We start from the raw sequence: 22302 nt of genomic DNA on the forward strand, positions 1-22302 counted from the left end.
GGAAACTGAGGAGATGATAGATAGGAACTACAGAGAGGTAGTCACCCTAGGTGCAGGAGGCAGGTGAATGGGTGACTGTCAGGAGAATGAAGGGAAATCGGCAGCCAGTCCAGAGTACCCCTGTAGCCATTCCCCTCAACAACAAGTGTACCGTTTTGGATACTGTTGGTGGAGGGTATCTACCCAGGTGAGGCGGCAGCAACTGAGTCTCTGGCATTGAGTCTGATGCTGTGACTCAGAAGGGAAGGGCCAGAGGAGGAATGCAGTGGTCTTGGGAGATTCCATAGTAAGAGGAGTAGATATGATGTTCTGTGGATGCAGTAGAGAGACCCAGATGGAATGTTGTCTTCCAGGGTGCCAGGGTCAGGGATATCTGATTGTGTCCACAACATTCTAAAGGCGGAGGGTGAGCACCTGGGCATCTTGGTACAATGACATTGGAAGGAAAACAGAGGAAATCTTAAGGAGAGAATTAAGAGAGCAAGGTAGAAAGCTGAAAACAGGACCTCCAGGATAACAACCTGTGGATTGCTGCCTTTGCCATGCTTTAGTGAGGGCAAGAATAGGATGATTTGGCAGATGAATGTATGATTGAGGAACTGGTGTAGGAGGCAGGGTTTTGGATTTATGGATCATTGAGATTTCCTCTGGGCATGACTGGTACAAAAGAGACAGGCTACACCTGAACCCAAGGGGGACTAATGATCTGCAGGCAGGTTTGCTCAAGTTCTTGGTGAGGGTTTAAACCAATTTGGCAGAGGCATGGGAACTGGAGTGATAGGGCTGAAGATAGAGATGTTGACTCTTGTTGTTTGTAAGCAGAGATGGTGTATAGTGAGAATGTCAGGAAGGACAGACAAATAATAATTGCAGTCAGTGGGATGGGTTCCAATGTAAAGGGGGGGGACAAAATTGAAAAGGGTGACAAATACAAGACAGAAGGTGTTAAATTTGAATGCAGGCAGCATATGAAATGAGATAGATTGTCTTGTAGCACCCTGGAGATTAGCAGGTACGACAGAGTCATGACTGAAAGATGATTGTAGTTGGGAGCTTAATATCCAAGGATACACAATCTATCAAAATGACAGGCAGGTAGGCAGAGGAGGAGGAGTGGCTCTGCTGGGAAAAAAATAAAATCAGATCTTTAGAAAGAGGTGACATAGGGTCGGAAGATGCAGAATCCTTGTGGGTAGAGTTAAGAAACTCTGGAGGGTAAGAATTCCCTGATGGACAGACAGTAGCCAGAATGTGGTCTACAAATTACAGCGGGAGAAAGAAAAAGCATTACAAAAAGGCAATGTTATGACTTCTGGTATGGCACAGATACAGCCGGCAGCATAATCAGTAAGGGCTCCCAGATTGTCTTACTTCCCCCTAAATAAGAAACGGTTATTTAAATAGAAAAGTGGGTCTAGTAGCATGAAAGGGGGAAACAAAAGAAAGACGAGAGGAAAACCGCAACAAAACCCAAAGACAAGCGATAAAATACAGACTGACAGTGAGGAGAATAACGTCGGCGCTAGCAACCAAGCTGAACACAAGGATATGGAGGCTGTTCATGCAAACATTGTGGCCAAAATACAGGCGCTTCGTTTGGATATGAAAAAGGAACTGAGTGATTCCATGGGTTTTCTAAAGAAGGAACTGGTGGATTTCAGAGAAGAAATTAACCAGAAGTTGAATGCTATTGTTGGTGATTTAAAAGAAATAACAGGCAGAGTTGAAGAGATGGAGCAAAGGGTGACAGAAGTGGAGGAGTGGAAGGCCAAGACCAGGGAGGTTCTTTCCCACGCACTGGAACTTCAGGGGATTACTCAAGCTCGACTAATGAACCTGGAGGTGCGTTCATACAGGAATAACATACGTATCCATGGAATTTCTGACTGGGCGGAAGGAGACTATTTACAGGAATTTCTGGAAAAATTTATTAAAACAGAGTTGTCCCTTCCCAATGTCACCCTTGGCCTACAACTCTGCCATCGATATCTTGGATCCAAACAACCACAAGTTTCCAACCCAAGGTCTGTGGTCATCTACTTTCAGGAGTATGAAATTAAAGAGTTGGTGCTTCACTTGGCTTGGAAAAAATGAGAGATTTATTAAAAGAGTATTTTTTGATCAAGACTACCCGGCCGAAATACTTATGAAAAAAAGGCTTACTCCACCATCAGAAAAACGCTTAAAGGGGCTTCGGTTCCATACTCTTTATCCAGCCAAACTTCGAGTGTTTTTTGGCACGGGACAAGTCATCTACAGTAATGCATCTACAGTAATGCATCAGAGGCGATGGAGGACCTGAAGAACAAGAGTTTTCCTGGACTGTCCCGGAATCATGGCCCCTGCGGAAGGCATGTCCATGGCGAATCTGAGGTGGCTTTCCTGGGAGACAGCAGGTGCAAAATCCCGTTGGGATCGAGAAACACATCTGAAACGCATCCAGAACAAGCTAAACAAATTTCGACGCAACAAAGATACTGCATGAGAGCTCTCAAAAGTATAGTGATAAAATATCCTTCCAGCTAGGTCGGTAAAATCACATGTACCTTAACACCAAACTATAATTGACTTTGGATTAAGAACTTAAAAATAGAACATAAATTATTTTTCCTCTGTAAGCTCTTATTACTATAACTGACCACAAACCTGGGAGCTGATCTTTAATTTTGTTCTTTTTTATGCACTGTCCTGATTTCAATTATTCAGAGGCATCAACCTGTACTAGGAGGGGCCCCTTTGGGTTTAAGGGCTTCCCCCCCAACTTAGAGGTTTAGTTTAAACTTCAAAGATGGAAGTCATGGATGTTATATGTGTTGTTTACATGTTAAATGTTAGCTTGTTATACAGACAGAAGCTCATTCATTCAGGTCATCTAGGGATCTTTTTTTTATTGGTGTGGAATGCCGTATCAAGAATACAGATTAATCACCCTTAATATGAGTGGGTTACAGAACCCAATCAAAAGGAGTAAGGCTATAGCTAAAGTGAAGAGAGAAAAGCAAGATATACAAACATTTGTAATTTTTTGGCAAGAAACTCGCCTTTCAAAGATTGAACATGAGAAGTTACGTAAATTGGGATGTAAAAATTGTTATTACGTTTCTTTTGAGAGGGGAAGTACAAGGGGAGTTGCAATGTTAATCTCAAATAAAGTAAATTTTCAGTTTTAGATTTTATTTGAGCCTGAAATGACTTCTTCACTGTACATTTATCTGGTTTGAAGAACTTTGTCTTATTTCGTCTTATGAGGGAACCTGCAGAATGGACTTTAGAGTTATGAATCTTGAGGTCCCCTGAGACTTTGAAGGACAATTATCAACATAAGAGTTTGGTTAACCTTGATACAGCAACGTAACCCATTTTGCTATTCATTTTTTTCTATTATAAGATACGGATTTTACTTCCCCTATGATGACCCTATCTGTCTGTTTGTTTTTATCCTGTTTGGCAAAACAATTAAAAATAAAGTTTTAAAAACAAAGGCAATGTTACATTAGTTATGTAGGATTTCAATATGCAGATAGATTGTAAAAATTAAGGTGATGCTGGATCACAAGAGAGAGAGTTTGTTGAATGCCTCTGAGATGGTTTTTTGGAGCAGCTTTTGGTTGAACTCACTCGGGGATCAGCAGTTCTGGATTGGGTGTTGTGTAATGAACTGGATATGATTAGGGAGCTTAAGGTAAAGGAGCGCTGAGAAAACAGTGATCATAATATGATAGCATTGACCCTACAGTTTGAGAGGGAGAAGTTGTAGTCAGATGTATCAGTATTACCATGGAGTAAAGGGAATTACAATCATAATATTGAGAGGGGAGCTGGCCAAAGTTGATTAGAAGGGGACACCAGCAGGGATGATGGCAGAGCAGCAATGGATGGAGTTTCTGGGATCAATTGGGAAGGCACAGGGTAGATACATTTCAAAGAAGATGTATTCTAAAGACAGGATGATGCAACCATGGCCAACAAGGAAAGTCAAACCAACATAAAAACAAAAGAGAGAGCATATAATAGAGCAAAGATTAGTGGAAAGTTAGAGGATTGGGGCATGTTTTTTTCAAACCTACAAAAGGTAACCAAAAATAAACACAAGGGGGAGAAAGATGAAATATGAAGGTTAGCTAATCAATAATAATCAAAAATTATACCAAAAGTATTTTTCAGGTATATAAACAGCAAAATAGAGAAGAGAGTGGATATTGGACTGCTGGACAGTGATGCTGGAGAGATAGGAACAGGGGACAAGACAATGGCAGACGAACTGATTAAGTATTTTGCATCAGTCTTTGATGTGGAAGATGCTTGTAGTATGTGGAAAATTCAATAGTTTCAAGAGGAAGGAGTGAGTGTAGTTGCTATTACTACAGAGGTGGTGCTAGGGAAGCTAAAAGGTCTGAAGGTAGATGAGTTACCTGGACCTAATGGACTACACTCCAGGGTTTTAGAACAGGGTAGCTGAAGAGATTGTGGAGACATGAGTAATGGTTTTTCAAGAATCACTAGGTGCTAGCATGGTTCCAGAGGACTGGAAAATTGCAAATGTCACTCCACTCTTCAAGAAGGGAGGGAGGCAGAAGAATAGAAATTTAGGCCAGACCTCGGTGGTTGGGAAGGTGTTGGAGTCGATACCCTGGAGGTCTCAGGGTACTTGGAGGCACATGATAAAATAGGCCAAAGTCAGCATGGTTTCCTTTAAGGAAAATCTTGCCTGACAAATCCATGGAATTATTTAAAGAAATAACAAAGCAGGATAGACAAAGGAAAATCGGTTGATGTTGTGTACTTGGATTTTCAGAAGGCCTTTGACAAGGTGCTGCATGTGAGGCTGATAAACCAACTCCGAGGCCAGGGTATTACAGGAAAGATACTAGCATGGATAGAGCATTGGCTGATTGGCAGAAGGCAAAGTGTGGGAATAAAGGGATCCTTTTCGGAGTGGCTGCCAGTGACTAGTGGTGGTCCACAGGGGTATGTGTTGGGACTGCTTCTTTTTGTGTTTAATGTCAACAATTTGGATGATGAAATTGATTTTGTGGCCAAGGTTGCAAACGATACAAAGATGGGTAGAGGGGCAGGTAATGTTGAGGAAGCAGAGAGGCTGCAAAATGACTGGATTAGGGGAATAGGCAAACAAGGAGCAGATGGAATACAGTGGCAAGAAGTGTATGGTCATCTGTAGACTATTTTCTAAACGGAAAGAAAATTTCAAAATCTGAAGTGCAAAGGGATTTGTGAGTCCTTGTGCAGAGTCCCAAGAGGTTAACTTGCAGGTTGAATTGCTGGTGAGGAAGACAAATGCAATACTAGCATTCATTTCAAGAGGACTAGAATATGTAATGTTGAGGTTGTAGGCATGGGTGAGGCCGGACTTGGAGTTTTGTGAGCAGTTTAGGGCCCTTTATTTAAGAAAGGATGTACTGACATTGCAGAGGGTTCAGAGGAGGTTCACAAAATTGATTCTGGGAATGATACGGTTATCATATGAGCAGTGATTAATGGCACTGGGCCAGTATTGGCTGAAATTTAGAAATATGAGGGAGGATCTCATTGAAACTTATTGAATGTTGAAAGGCCTAGATAGAATGGAAGTGATAAGGATGTTTCCTATATTAGGGACATCTGGGACCAGAGGACACAGCCTCAGAATACAAGAATGTCCATTTAATACAGAGATGAGGAGGAATTTCTTTAACCAGAGGATGATGACTCTGTGGGATCCATTACTATATATGGATGTAGAGCCCAGGTTGCTAGGTACATTTAAGGTGAAGGTTGATGGGTTCTTGATTAGTCAGGGAATGAAAGGTTATAGGGAGAAGACAAGAAAATGAGGTTGACAGGGAAATGGCCCAATTCTGCTCCTATGTCTTAAGGTCTTATCTGCCTTGTAAACACACATCCCTTCTATAAGAGGCAGTCAGATGGCTCTCAGTCTCTACGTAACTTGATTTACCCCCCCCCCCCCAATCCAACGGGCTGATGAACCACCTGTAGAAAGCCTGATCTGTGACCTTGAATAGCAGTCCATTGTACCAGGGGAGACATTGTATTAAAGCTGATCCTGATCCCTGTTCTGTTTCATTTATGTACACATATTTACGTAAGCTGAGATGCACTGTATTGTTGGTCTTAGTCTTGGAGGGTCATCAGATGGACAGCTAGAAGACTGACAATTATACAGTCGCCTTATTCAGCCCAGCAAGTCCACCTCCTGAATGACCTTGACAAGGTAATTGTCAAGGTGTTTCTGCTAGAGAGTTTGAGCTTGGGGATGAGATTGGGGGCAGTCATTTAAAACTGTTTTTAAGGTTGCTTGAGATTGTCATAGCCGAAGTGAGAAGTGGGGATGAGTTCTCACTACCGATTAAATACTCCCCATGTCAGTGTCTCAAATAGCTTTGGACAACCAAGTTCAACTCCTTGCCTTCATGTGTGGCTTAGTTACTAAGCTTGGTGGAACCATTTTTTCTTACAGAAGAAGGGGCAAGGGCGGGTTACTGGCCCCTTAAAACCAGTCGCTTTGGGCAGATGTGGCTCATCAGCCACAGTAGGCAGCTCACCTAGGAGAAGGAAAACTCTGATTTCAAACTAATACTGCCTTGCAGCTATACCCACCCATTGGGAAGGCTTTGGGAGTAAATGTCAAGGAAAAATCTGGAACTGGAGTCCCTAAGGCAGTCCTACATTGAGTTCAACACTGACTGGCAATTCCTATGATGCCGGTGGTGCCAAGCTGTATCAGTCTTTGCTGTTTCTTTGAATTTTCAGCTGCATGGAGCGAGGAAGCCTGCTGCATGGACAACAGCTTGCTCTCTACATCGTACTGCCTTGGCTTGCATAGGTAGACAGCATCCATGGTCGACCTCAATCAACAAAAGGCATACTTCATTTAAGACAGAGCTATGCAGGAATTTTTACTAGCAGAGAATGCAAACCTCTGGAACACTCTATTGCAGAGGGTTATGGGGGCTAGATCACTGGGTGTATATAGAGGGCAGTCAAATAAGTTTTGAAAGAAAAGAATACCTGAGGATTTTGAGTGGCTGGAACAGAAGAGAAGAGGCCTGGGACAGATCAGCCATGATCATATTGAATGGCAGGTTAAGCTTGACTAACTAAAGTTCAAAGTAAATGTGTTATCAAAGTACATGTATATCATTATATATTACATTGAGATTCATTTTTTGCAGGCATTTGCAGGAAAATAAAGAAATATAATAGAATTTATGAAAAATCACATGTAACAAAGACCAATGTGCAAAAGAAGATATTTTTCAAAGCTTTAGAGATTGTAGAAAATAAAGATTTCCAAAATGATTTTAATGAAGAACATGACCAGAACATATGTGACAAAGTAGCTATTTCAGTTTTACGTCTATCGCAATAATTATCTATACTAGGAAATATTTTAGATAGTCTCTCCTTTGTTAAGTAATAATAGCTTTGAAAATTAATTTACAACCTAATAGATTGACTGTTCTATTTGGAATAGTTCCGCATCATATTCAGGGTATCTCATCTTCAGATCAACATGTAATTGCATTTGTTACATTATTGGCAAGAAGAGCTTTGTTATTAAAATGGAAAGATATTTCTTCCCCTACATTAATTGAATGGTTTTCCCAAGTGATGTTATGTCTTAGTTTGGAAAAAATTAGAAGTAGAACTTTTGATCCTCGATTTGATTTTGAGAGAAGATGGGGTTCTTTTGCCAAATATTATCATTTAATTTAAATTAAGTTATATGGCATCCTTCCAATTTTTTTAAATATAAGTATGAAATGGCGGTTGATGACTTCTTTTATATATTTAGATGATGGTCAAATGTATTGCTCCGGGGGGTTGATTCCTAATGGGGGGTTTTTTTGGTAGTTAGTGGGGGGGGGGTTCCTAGTTAGATGGGGTTCTTTTTTTCCCCTCCTTTTTCCTATATTAAAAAAAATAAAAAAGAGAAAAAAAAGATAAATCATGCAAATAAAAAAAAATAATACTGAGAACATGAGTCTTCGGAAGTGAGTCTTATAGGTTGTGGAGTTAGCATGGGTAATTTCACTCACCTCAACACTGAACTGTTTCAAGAACTACTGTTCCTGAACCTGGTGGTGGGGAATCTTGTACTTCATGACTGTTGGTCATTGCAAGAAGAGAGCATGTCTGGATGTTGGAGATCCTTGATGATAAATGTTGCTTCTTGTGGCTCCTCTTAAATATGGTCAATGGTGCGAAGGGTTTTGCCTGTGATGGACTGCCCTATATCCATCACTTTTCTGTTCCTGAGCATTGGATGAGATTGTGAACCATCTTCTGCTGATGTTTTACAGGTGATTAACTTCTACATGTGTTTAATTATGGAAAGAAGTAAAGAAGCTTATTTTCCTGGAGTTTATGCATTTAATACGTTTTTCTATCTGAAACTGCACACTGGAGGCTACCAGACTGTAAAGCAATGGACAAAAGGAGTGGACTTATTTGAAAAGGATCTTATACTGGTACCAGTACATTTAGGAGCACATTGGTGTTTGACGGTAAGCAAGCATTTCCTTCAGTAATGTTTCAGTGCAGGCTCATCTGCATGAGAATCTCTGAAATATTAGGAGATTGGGGGGTAACCTTACAAATGATTATAAATAAGGGGCATGATAGATAGAGTAGATACTCCCAGGACAGGGAACCTAAAACTAGAAGCCACAGGTTTAAGAGGAGAGTGGAGAAATTAAAAGGATCTTTTTTCACACAAGGGATGGTAACTATCTGGAACATGTTGCTAAAGGAGTTGATGGATTCATAGGGTTATACAGCAGGAAATCAGGCCCTCAGCCCAACTGGTCTATGTTGACTAAGATGTCCCATCCAAGTGAGTCCATCTGCCAGCATTTGTCCAATAGCCTTCTAAACCTTTCCATGTATCTGTCCAAATGTCTTAAAAAGTGTCAGACTAGGGTATTAAAGTGACAGGCCACAGGAAACTCAGGGTCACCCTTGCAGACTGAATTGGGATGTTCAGCAAAGAGATCAGTGTAGATGAGACCATTTTGTGAGCACTATGTGCAGTACACTGAATTGCAAGAAGAGCATAAGAATTACTGTTTCTTTGGATGGTGGGAAAAGAAGAGGGAAATGGCTCTCCCTTTTAACTCTGATTTGTAAAGCTAAAATGTGCATTGTGGTCTGCCACTTAGATCAAGCAAATTCTTTTCACATAATAATGTGGCATTTGCCTTGGAACACAACAGTAAGATGATAAAAATATCTCACCGAACAGATTATTTCTTCTTGTATTGCACGTGGATGTTGTTCTTGTGACTGAACTACGCCTTGGAACAAGGGTACATATTTAAATGTGCAAGATTTTGTTCAGATCATTTTTTCAATACATGGGCAACAATGTAAATTATGCTTGCAGGAAAATATATGGATAGAAACAGGAAGCTGTAGATATTTTTAGCATCATAATTCATTTTGCCACTCTACACCTTCATTTAAAGTCAGAAAAATTGGCCAGGTAATTGAGGCAGGATGTGTTTCTGATCTTGGTGACTGAAAGCTGGAGCACTGAGTTGGTAATATGAAATACAATATAAAGTTAAAATCAGAAATGTTTATTGAACAGGTTGCAGATTTAAGGAAAAAGATAATCCTTCACCTTGATTCCATGGGTCAGTGGAATGACAATGTGTGCTGGACACTGCTGTAAGTATCCCCATTAATGCTTTGTTCTACTTCAGTCAAATCAGATTTCAGGTTCTGGAGAGCATGTTTAAATACATCTAGGAAGTTATGCTGTAAATAAAAATATGCAAATGATGTTTGAGAATAAATGAATGCTACTGAAATAGCAAACACGAGGAAATCTGCAGATGCTGGAAATTCAAACAACACACACAAAATGCTGGTGGAACACAGCAAGCCAGGCAGCATCTATAGGGAGAAGCGTCCTGCCGAAGGGTCTCGGCCCGAAACGTCAACAGTGCTTCTCTCTATAGATGCTGCCAGGCCTGCTGTGTTCCACCAGCATTTTGTGTGTGCTACTGAAATAGTTTAGATTCTGAGAAAAGGGATCCCGGTAGAAGATAGAACATAGAACATTCCAGTACAGACTGTAATTGAGTGACCCTTCCTCTTGCACTTCAAATATTGTTGAACCTTTTTCTGACTTGGCTGCTTCACCACAAAAACCCTCACCTTAGCCACCTCTAAGTGTGATTATTACAACACACTCCACCCCCCCCCCCCACCCCCCAACCCATCCCGTCACCTGAATCTCTCCATCTGAATCCTTCTGGGCCAGCTTCCACCTCCCCTTGCCCTGTGCACATTGAGGCTACAGTTACTTGGCATCACACCCCTCACAGTTTTTCACCACCCCTCCACAGACTGGCTTCACACCAGCCATGACCCTTTAGTCCATGACATCTTTGCCTGTTCATGATGCCGGATTAAACTAATCTCTCCAGCTTGCACATGGTCCCTATCCCTCCTTCCCTGCATATCCAAGTACCTACCTAAAAATCTCTTGAACACCACTATTAAATCTACTTCCATTAACCATCCCTGGCAGTGAGTTCCAAGCAGGCAGCACCCTATTGTGGTGGAAAATGAGCTTTAAACTTTCTCCCTCTCACATTAAATCTATGCTCTTTAACAGCATATATTTCTATCCTGGGAGAGGAGGATTCTGACTGTCTACTGGATATGCACCTCACATAATTTTATTAACTTCTGTAAGATCATCTCTTAGCCGCCAATGCTCCAGGGAATACAATCCAACTTTGTCCAACCTCTCCTTATAGCTAATACTCTCTAATCCAGGCATCATCTTGTAAACCTCTTCTGCATTTCCAAAGCCTCCACATTCTCTTTATATTGGGGCAACTAGAACTATGTGGTCTAACCAAAGTACTACACAGTTGCAATGTGACTTCCTGACCCTTATATTCTATGCCCCTAGTAATGAAAGCAAGCTTTTAATAAGGGGCTTGTAGATCTTGATAAGTACAGAGCAGTACCAAAACTGAGGTGCATTCACATGATAATAAATGGATGGGCTGTTCAGTTTGTCCACAAAGCCTTGCTCCCAGTACAAGATCATTATTTGGTCATTAAATGAATCTTGGTCCTCTCTTTCTATATGTATTATCCCAAAGGCTATTTCATGTAGTGATAGCAACAGTGTCAACTCAGTTGGTTTAAGTGGAATGTAACTAACAGCACGGAACAGGGAAAACCCTGATTCAGTACCAACCTGTGCAGAGTTAACCTGAGGTATGATCAGTCTCGGTGCACTCTGAGCTACAGGCTGGTAAGCCAGAGTTCTGATTCCTGGTGATTACCCAGCAGCATCTGTTACAGATACAGGTCCTCGTGAGGTTGCAAGAGGGTTCTGTCCTTGTGAACTGTTTGCAACTGAGAAATGCAGCCACAACAGGAGATGCCTGCAGCAGCCCCACGGCAGTTGGCAAATTCATCCTGCCAGTCTCCAACTCACTTGTTCATTCATATTCAGATTTTTTATCACATCTACATGGAAACATCCAATGAAATGCGTTATCTGAGTTACCAACACGCCTAGGGCTGTGTTGAGGACACACATTCCAGTGCCAACATAGCATGCCTACAATGCTTGGCAGAACAACGCAGAACAGAGCAAAAATACAGAACACATGAGCAACAAAACAACAACAGCAACACAAGTCCTTTCCTCATTTCCACCTACCCTCCCTTCTACCCACCCACATACAGTGACAATTCTCTAAGACAGGCCTCCGGCTTTAAGCTTTGACTTCCAGACATCTGATTGTCTTTCATGCTTTGGTCTAGCTATCAACGCACAAACTAACTGATAATGGGACCTCAAACTTCAGACTCAACTCCAGGCTCGCCGACTGACTGGTTCTTGTGCCTCATGCTTGCACGTACATCCAATCCTGGAACCCACCAACCTGGGACTGCCTAACATTCATGGATGTCTTTTATAACCCGTCCACATTGCTGGCCTTCAAGCAAAGAGCAGAGGCCCAGACTCTGGATGTCCTTTGTTTGCATGGCTGGACTTCAAATGCAGAGCTGGGGCCTGGACTCCAGATGTTCCTCATATCACTGGACTTGGAGTGCCTAACAGAGGCCTGACCTCTAACTCCTTCAGATCCCTGTCTGTAAAGCCTAACCTGATCTCTAACTCCCTTTCATCCCCATTTCTAAACCCTAACCTGACTCCTAACTCCCCTTTCTGCTCCCAAAACCATCACTACAAACTTAAAAACAAGTCTGAGCCACTATCTCGGTGGAGACTGCGGCTTGGTGCCATCTTGACTAGAAACAGATCATTGCATAAACAGTGACCGTGGAAAGTAACAAATATTCCCAGCACTTTCTGTTTCTATTTCAGATTTCCAGCGAACTATTTTCTTGCTTTTATTAAGGAACTATTCTTGTTTCAGAGTCACACCCTTCCATATCTCTGAAATCTCCTTAGAGCTATCTTCGACATCTATAATCTAGTCCTAAGCCCAAGAGATTGTGCAGATGCCAGAAATCTTGAGCAACACACACAAAATGTTGGAGGAATTCAGCAAGACAGGCAACACCTATGGAGGGGGATAAACAATCAATATTTTGGGCCAAGACTCTTTATCAGAAATCTACATATACAGTGTAGGGGCTGTACAAAAGTAGGGTATTTTTAAACTGGGGAGAACATCGAACCAATTGCATTTATTGCTGTTGCCTTCAACTAAATAGTGTCAGAGCCTATGCCCACACATTGTGGCTGCAAGAAATGGGGCCTAGACAAGAGAATGAACACAATAGGAGTGGTAGGCCACCCACCTGCCGTCTCTTCAATATGATCACGGATGATTCACCCCAACCTCAATTCTTCCCTCTGTGCCTGATCACCATGGCCATTAATCCCCCAGTTTTTCAAAAGTTTTTCTGCTTCCATTTTAAATACTTTTGGCTTCTGCAACTCTCTGAAGTAGGGAATTCCAGAGATTCACTACTCTCTTTAAGAAGAAATGCCCATACATGTCAGTTTTAAATAACCAGTTTTGAAACTTTCTCCTGCTTTGTAAAAGTAGACATAGGAGCAGAATTAGGCAAATCAGCTAATCGAGTCTGCTCTGCCATTCAATCCTAGCTGATTTGTTTTCCCTCTCAGCTCCATCCTCCTGAATCTTCCTGTAACCTATAACTCCATTACTAATCAAGAACCAATCAGCTTCCACCTTAAATACACCCAGTGACTTGGCCAGATTCACCATCCTCTTGACTGAAGTAATTCCTCCTTATCTCTATTCTAAATGGACTTCCTTCTTTCCTGAGGCAATGTTCTCTGGTCTTACATTCTTTCATTTCTGCCAGGACTGGGGGGCCTGAGTTTTAAGGAAAGGTGAATAGGTTAGGACTTTATTCCCTGGAATATAGAAGATTCAGGGGAGATTTGATAGAGGTATACAAAATAGAGGGGTATAGATAGGATAAATGCAAGCAGACATTTTCCACTGACATTGGGTGGGGTTGCAGCTAGGGTCATGGGTTAAGAGTGAAAGGTGAAACATTTAAGGGGAACATGAGGGGAAACTTCTTCACTCAGAGGGTGGTGAGAGTGTGGAACGAGCTGCCAGTGCAAGTGGTGCATATGAGCTCAATTTCAACATTAGGAGAAGTTTGGATAGGTACATGAATGGCAGGGGTATGGACGGCTATGGTTCTAGTGCAGATTGATGGGAGTAGGCAGTTTAATGGTTTGGCATGGGCTAGATGGCCGAAGGGCCTGTTTCTGTGCTGTACTTTTCTGTGATTCTAATGGAAACATCCTCTCCACATCCACTCTGTCTAGGCCTTTCAATGTTCCGTAGATGTCAGTGAAATCTTTCCTCATTCTTCTAAACTTCAACAAGTACATGACCAGAACCATCAAACGTACCTCATATGTTAAACCTTCTATTCCCAGAATAGCTTTGGTAAGCCTCTTCTGTACCCTCTCAAATACCAGCACATTCTTCCTTACACGTGGGGACCAAAACGGTTCACAGTATTCCAAGCATGGTCTGACCTATGCCTTATAAAGCTTCAGCAATACATCTTGCTTTTATATTCTATTCCTCTTAAAATGAATGCTAACATTGCATTTGCCTTCCTAACTACTAACTCAACCTGAAAATTAACTTTTAGGGAATTTTGCATGAGAACTCCTAAGTCCTTTTGCACTTCTAACTTCTGAATTCACTCCCTGTTTAGAAAATAGTCTACACCTTTATTCCTTCTACCAAAGTGCATGACCATACACTTTCTTACACTGTGTTCAATCTGCCACTTATTTTCTCATTCTCCTAATCTGTCCAAGTCCTCTGCAAACTTTCTGCTTTCTTGACACTACCTGCCTCTCCACCCGTCTTAATATCATCCACAAACTTGGCCGCAAAGCCATCACTTCTGTCATCCAGATCATTAACATATAATGTGAAAAGTAGCAGACCCAACACCGACCTTGCTGAATACCACTAGTCACTGCAGCCAACAGAACAAAAGCCCTCCTTATTCCCACCCTTTGCCTACTGCCAGTCAATCTTCTATCTATGCTGGTATCTTTCCTGTAATAGCATAGGTTCTTGTCTTGTTCAGCAGCCTCATGTGTGGCACCTTGTCAAAGGCCTTCTAAATATTCAAGTAATCAACATCCTTCCCTTTGTCAATACTGCATGTTACTTTCTCTAAGAATTCCAGCACATTTGTCGGGCAATATTTTGTCTTAAGGAACACATGCTGACTTTGCCTCATTGCCTAACTAACAAACAGAATGCTTGTGGCTCTCAGTGGGTTAAGCAGCATCTGCAGAGGGAAATGGTCAAAGTTTTGAATTGAGTCTGAACCCAATACATCAGCTCTGTATTTTCCTCCATAGATGCTTCCTGATACTTGGTTCTTCCAGCAATTTATGTGTTGTCCAGGTTCTAATACCTGTGGTCTCCTGTTTCTCAACCTCTACCCTCTCATTGCCCCCATACAATTTTGTATATCTGAATAAGGTGACTCCTGATTATTTTAAATTCCTGTGAATATGGACAAAACCTGTTTAATTTCTCATCATAAAACTATCCTCTTATCCCAGGAATGAGAAGGCTGAATTCTTTTGGACTACCTCCAAAGCTAATTAAATCCATTCTTGAAGAAGGAGAACAAAATTGCACAAACAATACAGGTGTGGCCTCACATTGTTTTAAAAAACAAACAAACCTTACGTATTTCTAAGCTACAACACCTTTGCAATAAAGGCCAATATGTGGTTTGCTTTCTTCATACCTTGCTGAACCTGCCTGTTAACCTTTTGTGATTCATGCACAAGGACACCTAGATTCTTCATTCATTTGCAGTCTCTTTCCTTTTAGATAATAATCTGCCTTTTGATTCCTCCTACCAAAGAGCATGGCTTCAACTCTGTTACCCAAGTATTGCCCAGTCACTCATCCATTATATGTCATGTGGCTGTTACAAAATCTTCATCACAACATGGCCTTCCACCATATTTTGATTAGGATAATAAAAACTGTCAGTTGGAAACTAGGAATTAGAACTCTGACCCATGATTAATTGTACCTCAAGTTGATTCTGCATAGACTAGATTTTGAATCTGGGTCTTCCCTGCCCTGCACTGTTGTTACATTTCACTCAAATCGACTAAATTAAGAATGAGAAGATGACTGGTAGAACAAGAGTTGGGTGAGATCAGTAAAAGGAAAAGGAAATGCATCTTCTTGGAACAGGAGTAGACTTGGAGGCTGCTGCTTCTTCACTTGTGATTGCTCTAACTATTTTATTACAGCACAAGTATTAAAAACCATACAGTGATGTTCTTGTGTCCTCTTCTGGTTGTGCAGTGTTATAAAGTAATAAATACCTTCACTGTTTTTCACTTATTTGATTTTAGACAATACTTGCAGGAAGAAAGCAGGAACAAAAAAGGCCATCAGTTGGATTCCTCTGAGTGGGTCCTCCGCAGCATGAGATCTCATGTAATTACCAGCAACTTTACTGTTATGGATTTCATACTAGATTGACAGAAGATGCGGTCACTTTTGGGAAAGTAAAAATTAGTCTTTGGATTCAGACCAATACTAGATTGCCTGGTCTGTGATGTGAGCTGATCTCAACAAGTGTGGGCACTAAACCTGGAATTTAGGAACTCATTCTTTGGACGTACTTAATTTGATACAACTATATCAGAATTGTAAAATATTTCCAAGGCTCAGAGCCTTGGAAGTTTTTAGCTGAGCTGCATAAACTCTAAAGGTCATACAAGGTTGGAAACAGGTACTTCCTCCCATTGTGTCTCCTCTGGAATCTCCATCAACTCCACCCCACCCTTCCTCTTGCCAGCTTCTTATAATAGGATCAATTTACAACAGCCAGTTAACTGTCAGCTTGCATGTCTTTGGCATGTGGGTAGGTGGCAGACCATCTGTTGGAAACCTATGTGGTCATAAGGTTAACTTCACAAAGACAGCACCCAAGGGCAGGGTTGGACTTTGGTCTCTGGCATCTGAGGCATCTTCTGTAACCATGTCACTTAACAATGACAGTGATTAGAAAACCAGAATTAAAACAGCACAGCTATTTTAGAAGGTTATACAGTTGGAGGCAACCGAATCTCACGGTTGTATACGGTGACATAAATGTACTTAGGTAATAAAATTTACTTTGAATTGAGCAGCAAACAAAACAGTTGCAAATTGAGTGGCACAGTAACATAGCAATTAACACAATTACTGACAGTGACGGCTGTAAGATCAGGGTTCAATTTTGCCGCCATCTATAAGGAGTTTCTCTGTCCTCCCTGTGACTGCGTGTGTTTCCTCACACATTCCAAAGACATAGGGGTTAGGGTTAGTGAGTTCTGGGCATGCTATGTTGCTGCTGGAAGCATGGTGACAATTACGGGCTGCCCACACTCATTTTACTGTGTGTTTTGATATTTTGATTTACATAAGACAACTAAAGGTAATCAATTTTGTTTAATTACTTGTGAAATGTTAATTCCTCTGAAGTAAGATAGATGATGGGTGAGGAAAAATTGAGTTTCCATAAAATGCAAAATGAACAGACCAAGCTTACCAAAAAAAATGAGATGCCCTTTCTGACCATTTAATGGATGCAGTTTAGTTTTGGCTTCCTTCTTTACTAACATGTCCTTCTTATCGAACAGGAGGTTCCACAGCAGCTGAATGGAAGTGACTGTGGGGTATTCGTCTGTAAATATGCTGATTACATTGCCAGAGATGAACAGATTACCTTTACCCAGGTAAGAAATTATTCTTTTAAAACATCACATTTTCTGCTTATTAAGGCTCAGATGTTGGGGATCAGAGAGTAGTTCTGACCTGGGAATTAGTATATTCAAGTCAGATAATGACAGAACATGATAGGTCCCCTTCCATTCACAATAACAACCTCTAGTAACTAATCCACATTATTCCAAGGAAATTACTCTTCTATTTACTACACCAGCTCTACTGTGGTCTTACTCAATGAGAGTGATAAAGTCCCTTTGACTCCAGTAAGTACTAGGTTATATTCTTTGAAAAATGTCAAAAATTAATAAGATTTTTGGATCATTGGGCTCTTTTCCAGGGAAGGTGAGACCTGTACGGGAGGGACGGTTTGCACCTGGATTGAAGGGGGACTAATATCCTAGTGAGAAGTTCATGCTGCATGGTGGGTTTAAACTAGAGTTGCAGGGGAATGAGAACCAGAGTGCCAGAACAGTGGTGGAGACAGATGTTGGTAAGACCTCAGACAAAGTCAGGAATCCACACACCCCGGCCACTCCCTGTTTGACTTGCTTCCGTCCAGCAAAAGGTTCAGGACACTAAAAACCAGAACAAGTAGACTGAGGAACAGCTTCTACCCCAGAGCTGTGGCCTCCATCACACCACTCCCACAGAACAATGACTGAAACCGTGAGCACACACAAGGACTCAAATACTTGCACTAATGGCACTTTGTGCATTACTGTGACATTCTGGTGCTGCTGTAACTTATTTTATGCCACATCTATTTAATACTGTTTTTCTATTACTGTCTTGTTTTTATCTACCACTTTGTTTGATTGCCTGAGAGGAAGCCAAACAGAGTTTCATTGTACCTATGTATAATGACAATAAAGATCATTCAATTCAATTCAATTCAAAAGGTTGAGCATGGTACGACTAGTGTCCTGAACTGTGTATATGCAAGAAGTATATTGGGAAAGGCAGAAGAGCTCAGGGCAAGGATCAACACTTGGAATAATGATGTTGCAGCCATTAGTGAGACTTGTTTGCAGGTGAGGCAGGACTGACAGCTTGATATTCTAGGGTTCCATTGTTTTAGATGTGACGGTGCAAGAAGGATTAAAGGAGGAGGGGTGGTGTTACTGATCAGGGAAGATGTCATGACAGTGCTCCATCAGGACAGACTGGAGATCTCGACCAGTGAGGTGTACTAGGTGGAAATGAGTAATAAGAAAGGTATGACCACATTAATGGGGCTGTATTACAGGCCACCCAACAGTCCACGGGATTTAAAGGCACAAATCTATAAAGGGATTGCAGACTGTTGAGAAACATAAGGTTGTTTTAGTAGGTGATTTTAACTTTCCACAGATTGACTGGGAATCCCATAGTATAAAAGGACTTGAGTTTGTCAAATATGTTCAGGAAACTTTCCTTCATCAGTATGTAGAAGTCCCAAAGAGATAGTGTGCAATATTGGATTTATATTAGGAAATGAGAGGGCAGATGACAGAAGTTTGTGTGGGGAAACATTTTGCATCCAGTGACCACGATGCCATTAGTTTCAATGTAAATATGGAAAAAGACGGATCTAGACCACGGATTGAGATTCTAAATTGGAGAAAGGCCAATTTTGATGATATCAGAAGTGATCTGGCAAGTGTGGATTTGGGACAGGCTGTTTTCTGGCAAAGGTATACTTGGTAAGTGGGAGTCCTTCAATAACAAAATTTTGAGAGTATAAAGCTTGTATATGCCTGTCAGAATAAAAGGTAAAGATAACAAGTTTAGGGAGCCATGGTTTTCAAGAGCTTTGAGGCCCTGGTTAAGAGAAAAAAGGAAGTGCATAGCAGGTATAGGCAAGTGGGAACAAATGAGGTGCTTATGAAATAAAAGAACTGCAAGAGAACACTTGAGAAAGAAATCAGGAAGGCTAAAAGACTGCATGAAGGTGTTCCAGCAGATAAGGTGAAGGAGATTCTAAGGGATTCTACAGATATGTCAAGAGCAAAAGTATTGCAAGGGACAAAATTGATCCTCTGGAAGACCAGAATGGTAATGCATGTGTGGAGCCAAAACAGATGGGGGAGATCTGAAATGAATTCTTTGCATCTGTAGTTACTCAGGAGACAGGCACACAGACTTCAGAAGTGAGGCACAGCGGCATCAACTTCATGGACCATGCACAAATTACATAGGGGGAGGTGTTTACTACCCTGAGGCCGATCAGGGTGGATAAATCCCTGGGCCTGATAAGGTGTTCCTTCGGGCTCTACATGAGGCAAGTGCAGAAAGTGCAGGGGCCCAAGCAGAGATATTTAAATCATCCTTAGCAACAGGAGAGCATTGAAGGATAGCCAGTGTAGTTCTGCTGTTTAAATAAAGCTCTAAACATAAACCAGGAAATTATAAGCCAGTGAGTCTGAAATCAGTTGTGGGAAAATTACTGGAAGATATGCTATAGGACCGGATATATAAGTATTTGGATAGACGTGGACTGATTAAGGATAGTCAGCATGGCTTTGTGCATGGTAGGTCATGTTTAGCCAATCTTAGTGTTTTTTGAGGAAGTTGCAAGGAAAGTGGATGAAGGCAAGGCAGTGGATGTTGTCTACATGGACTTTAGTAAGGCATTTGATAAGGTCCCACATGGGAAGCTAGTCAAGAAGGTTCAGTTGCTCAGCATTCTGGATGAGGTAGTCAATTGGATTAGTGACTTTGTGGGAGAAACCAGAGAGTGGTAGTAGATGGTTGCCTCTCTGACTGGAGGCCCATGACTAGTGATGTGCTGCAGAGATCAATGCTTTTTTGTTTGTCATCTCTATCAATGATCTAAATAATAATGTAGTAAACTGGATCAGCAAATTTGTGGATGACACCAAGGTTGGGGGTGTAGTGGACAGTGAAGAAGGCTATCATGACTTGCAGAGGGATCTGCATTGGCTGGAAAAATGGCAGATGGAGTTTAATGCTGACAAATGCGAGGTTTTGCATTTCAGTAGGACCAACGAAGTGAAGGATACGGCACTGAGGAGTGTGGTAGAACAAAGGGATCTGGGAATGCAGGTCCATAATTTGTAGAAAGTGGTGGATAGAGTTGTAAAGAAAGCTTTTGGCACATTGGCCTTCATAAATCAATGTACGGAGTACAGGAGATGGCATGTTATGTTAAAGTTGTAGGTGAGACCAAATTTGGGAGTATCGTGTGCAGTTTTGGTCACCTACCTACAGGAAAGATGTAAACAAGGTTGAAAGAATGCAGAGAAAATTTTGCAAGGATGTTGCTGGGTCTGGAGGACCTAAGTTATAAGGAAAAGTTGAATAGGTTAGGACTGTATTCTTCGGAACACAGAAGATTGAGAGAAGATTCGATAGAGGTGTACAAAATTATGAGGGATATGGATAGGGTAAATGCAAGCAGAGTTTTTCCACTGAAGTTGGGTGGGACTACAACCAGAGGTCATGTGTTCAGGGTGAAAGGTGAGAAGTTTAAGGGGAAACTTTTTCACTCAGGGTCATGAGAGTTTGGAATGAGCTGCTAGCACAAGTGGTGCATGCAAGTTCGATTTCAACATTTAAGAGAAGTTTAGATAGGTACATAGATAGTAGAGATATGGAGGCCAGGTCGATGGGAGTAAGCAGTTTAAAGGCTTTGCATGGACTAGATGGGCAGAAGGGCCTGTTTCTGTGCTCTATGACTCTGTTAAGGAAACCAGAATAAAGGAGATTTTCATCTAAGATTTGTACCTGCAGTGTAGCCTGACTTGATAAAAATAGGCTATTAAGTGCATTAGGGTAAATAGGCTCCTTTGAGCAGCAGTCCTATTCCTTAGCTCTTTTTCCAAGTCCATAAATTTTTTACCTTTAGTTATATAGCTAGCCATCTTTGAAAATGACGGAAGAACCCGTCCTATCACTCTTTCTTTTCAAATATTGACTGCTCTTGCTTAACTGAATTTTTCCTCTCAACTTGCCTGCTTTATACCCTATAGCCATTAGAAAAGATGTGTAACTCCTATCAAAAAGATAGAAGGGTTGGTTGAAAGGATCACCAATCTTGATTCTTAGCAGAAAAACAACAGAAAACAACCAGCAGTCCAGTGCATATAGCTAGACTAATTGAAGAAGTCCTAATGTGGCAGGTGTACAAATTAGAAACAGGAACAAGCAATTTAGTTCTTTCAGAATGATCATAACTCTATATTCGAACCATGACTAAATTCTAGCTCTCTCCCAGTACCCCAAATGCCTTCCTCCACTGTTACTGTTGTGCAAAAAAAAAGCATGGCCTTGTGCATCTGGGACAAGCTATATCAGTAAACTTTTACATCTTAGCCAAGTGTGTTACATGTGACGTGAGTGTGCTTGATAAGACAAAACGTCAAAGACAATATCAAAATACAATTTTAGGCAGAAGTTTATTTGTAAAGCACAAGCAGAGAATTCAGAGATTCAGTGCTCTCCAAGAAATTCATGTGCACCTCAGTTTCCAATGATCTTCCGCTGTAACTCTACCCCCAAGTTCAAGGTACCCCCAAAAAAGGGAAATACCTCCACATATACCACATCTTGCTCTTTAGGATTCTCTATGCTTCAATAAGATCTCCACCATCCACCTCATTCTTATGAACTCCAAATCAAATGCTTCAGATATTCATGATAGGACAATCGTCTTACCCTGAGAAATACCTTTGTGAATCTCATTTGGAATACCTCAATTAGTTTAAAGTGTGTGTGTTGCATTCCTTTATTAACCTACAGTAAGTTGTGAGAATTCTTCAGTCTTGCTATTCTGGATTTATCCTTGCATTGTTCCTGCAGGGGAAAAAAACTTGGCATTCATGGTGGGTGTAGCTCTGTCATTCGACAGTACTGCTAGGTACGGGTTGTCACTGTATAGGTACAGATGTAATAGGTTTGGATCCATCAGCGCGTAGCATTGAAATGTAGAGTAGCTGGGGACAGTAAATGCTTGGTTAATCAGCACTTTGCGTTAACCACTGGCACTGTGTGTGTTCTGCACCTGCCTCTGAGA

The 22302-nt window shown here is 41.3% G+C and overlaps 1 protein-coding gene across 1 annotated transcript in view; it reads left to right on the plus strand.

The window, feature by feature from the left end:
• LOC140727240 (sentrin-specific protease 2-like) overlaps positions 1-22302 on the plus strand; it is a 90948-nt gene that overhangs the window by 67554 nt on the left and 1092 nt on the right. Inside the window, exons 14-17 of the mRNA XM_073044504.1 lie at positions 8322-8525; positions 9611-9690; positions 15926-16010; positions 17201-17296. Of these exons, the coding sequence (XP_072900605.1) occupies positions 8322-8525; positions 9611-9690; positions 15926-16010; positions 17201-17296 (465 nt within the window). The remainder of the gene's footprint in view (positions 1-8321; positions 8526-9610; positions 9691-15925; positions 16011-17200; positions 17297-22302) is intronic.

Source organism: Hemitrygon akajei, chromosome 5 (assembly GCF_048418815.1).
Source record: "Hemitrygon akajei chromosome 5, sHemAka1.3, whole genome shotgun sequence".
Lineage (NCBI taxonomy): Eukaryota > Metazoa > Chordata > Chondrichthyes > Myliobatiformes > Dasyatidae > Hemitrygon > Hemitrygon akajei.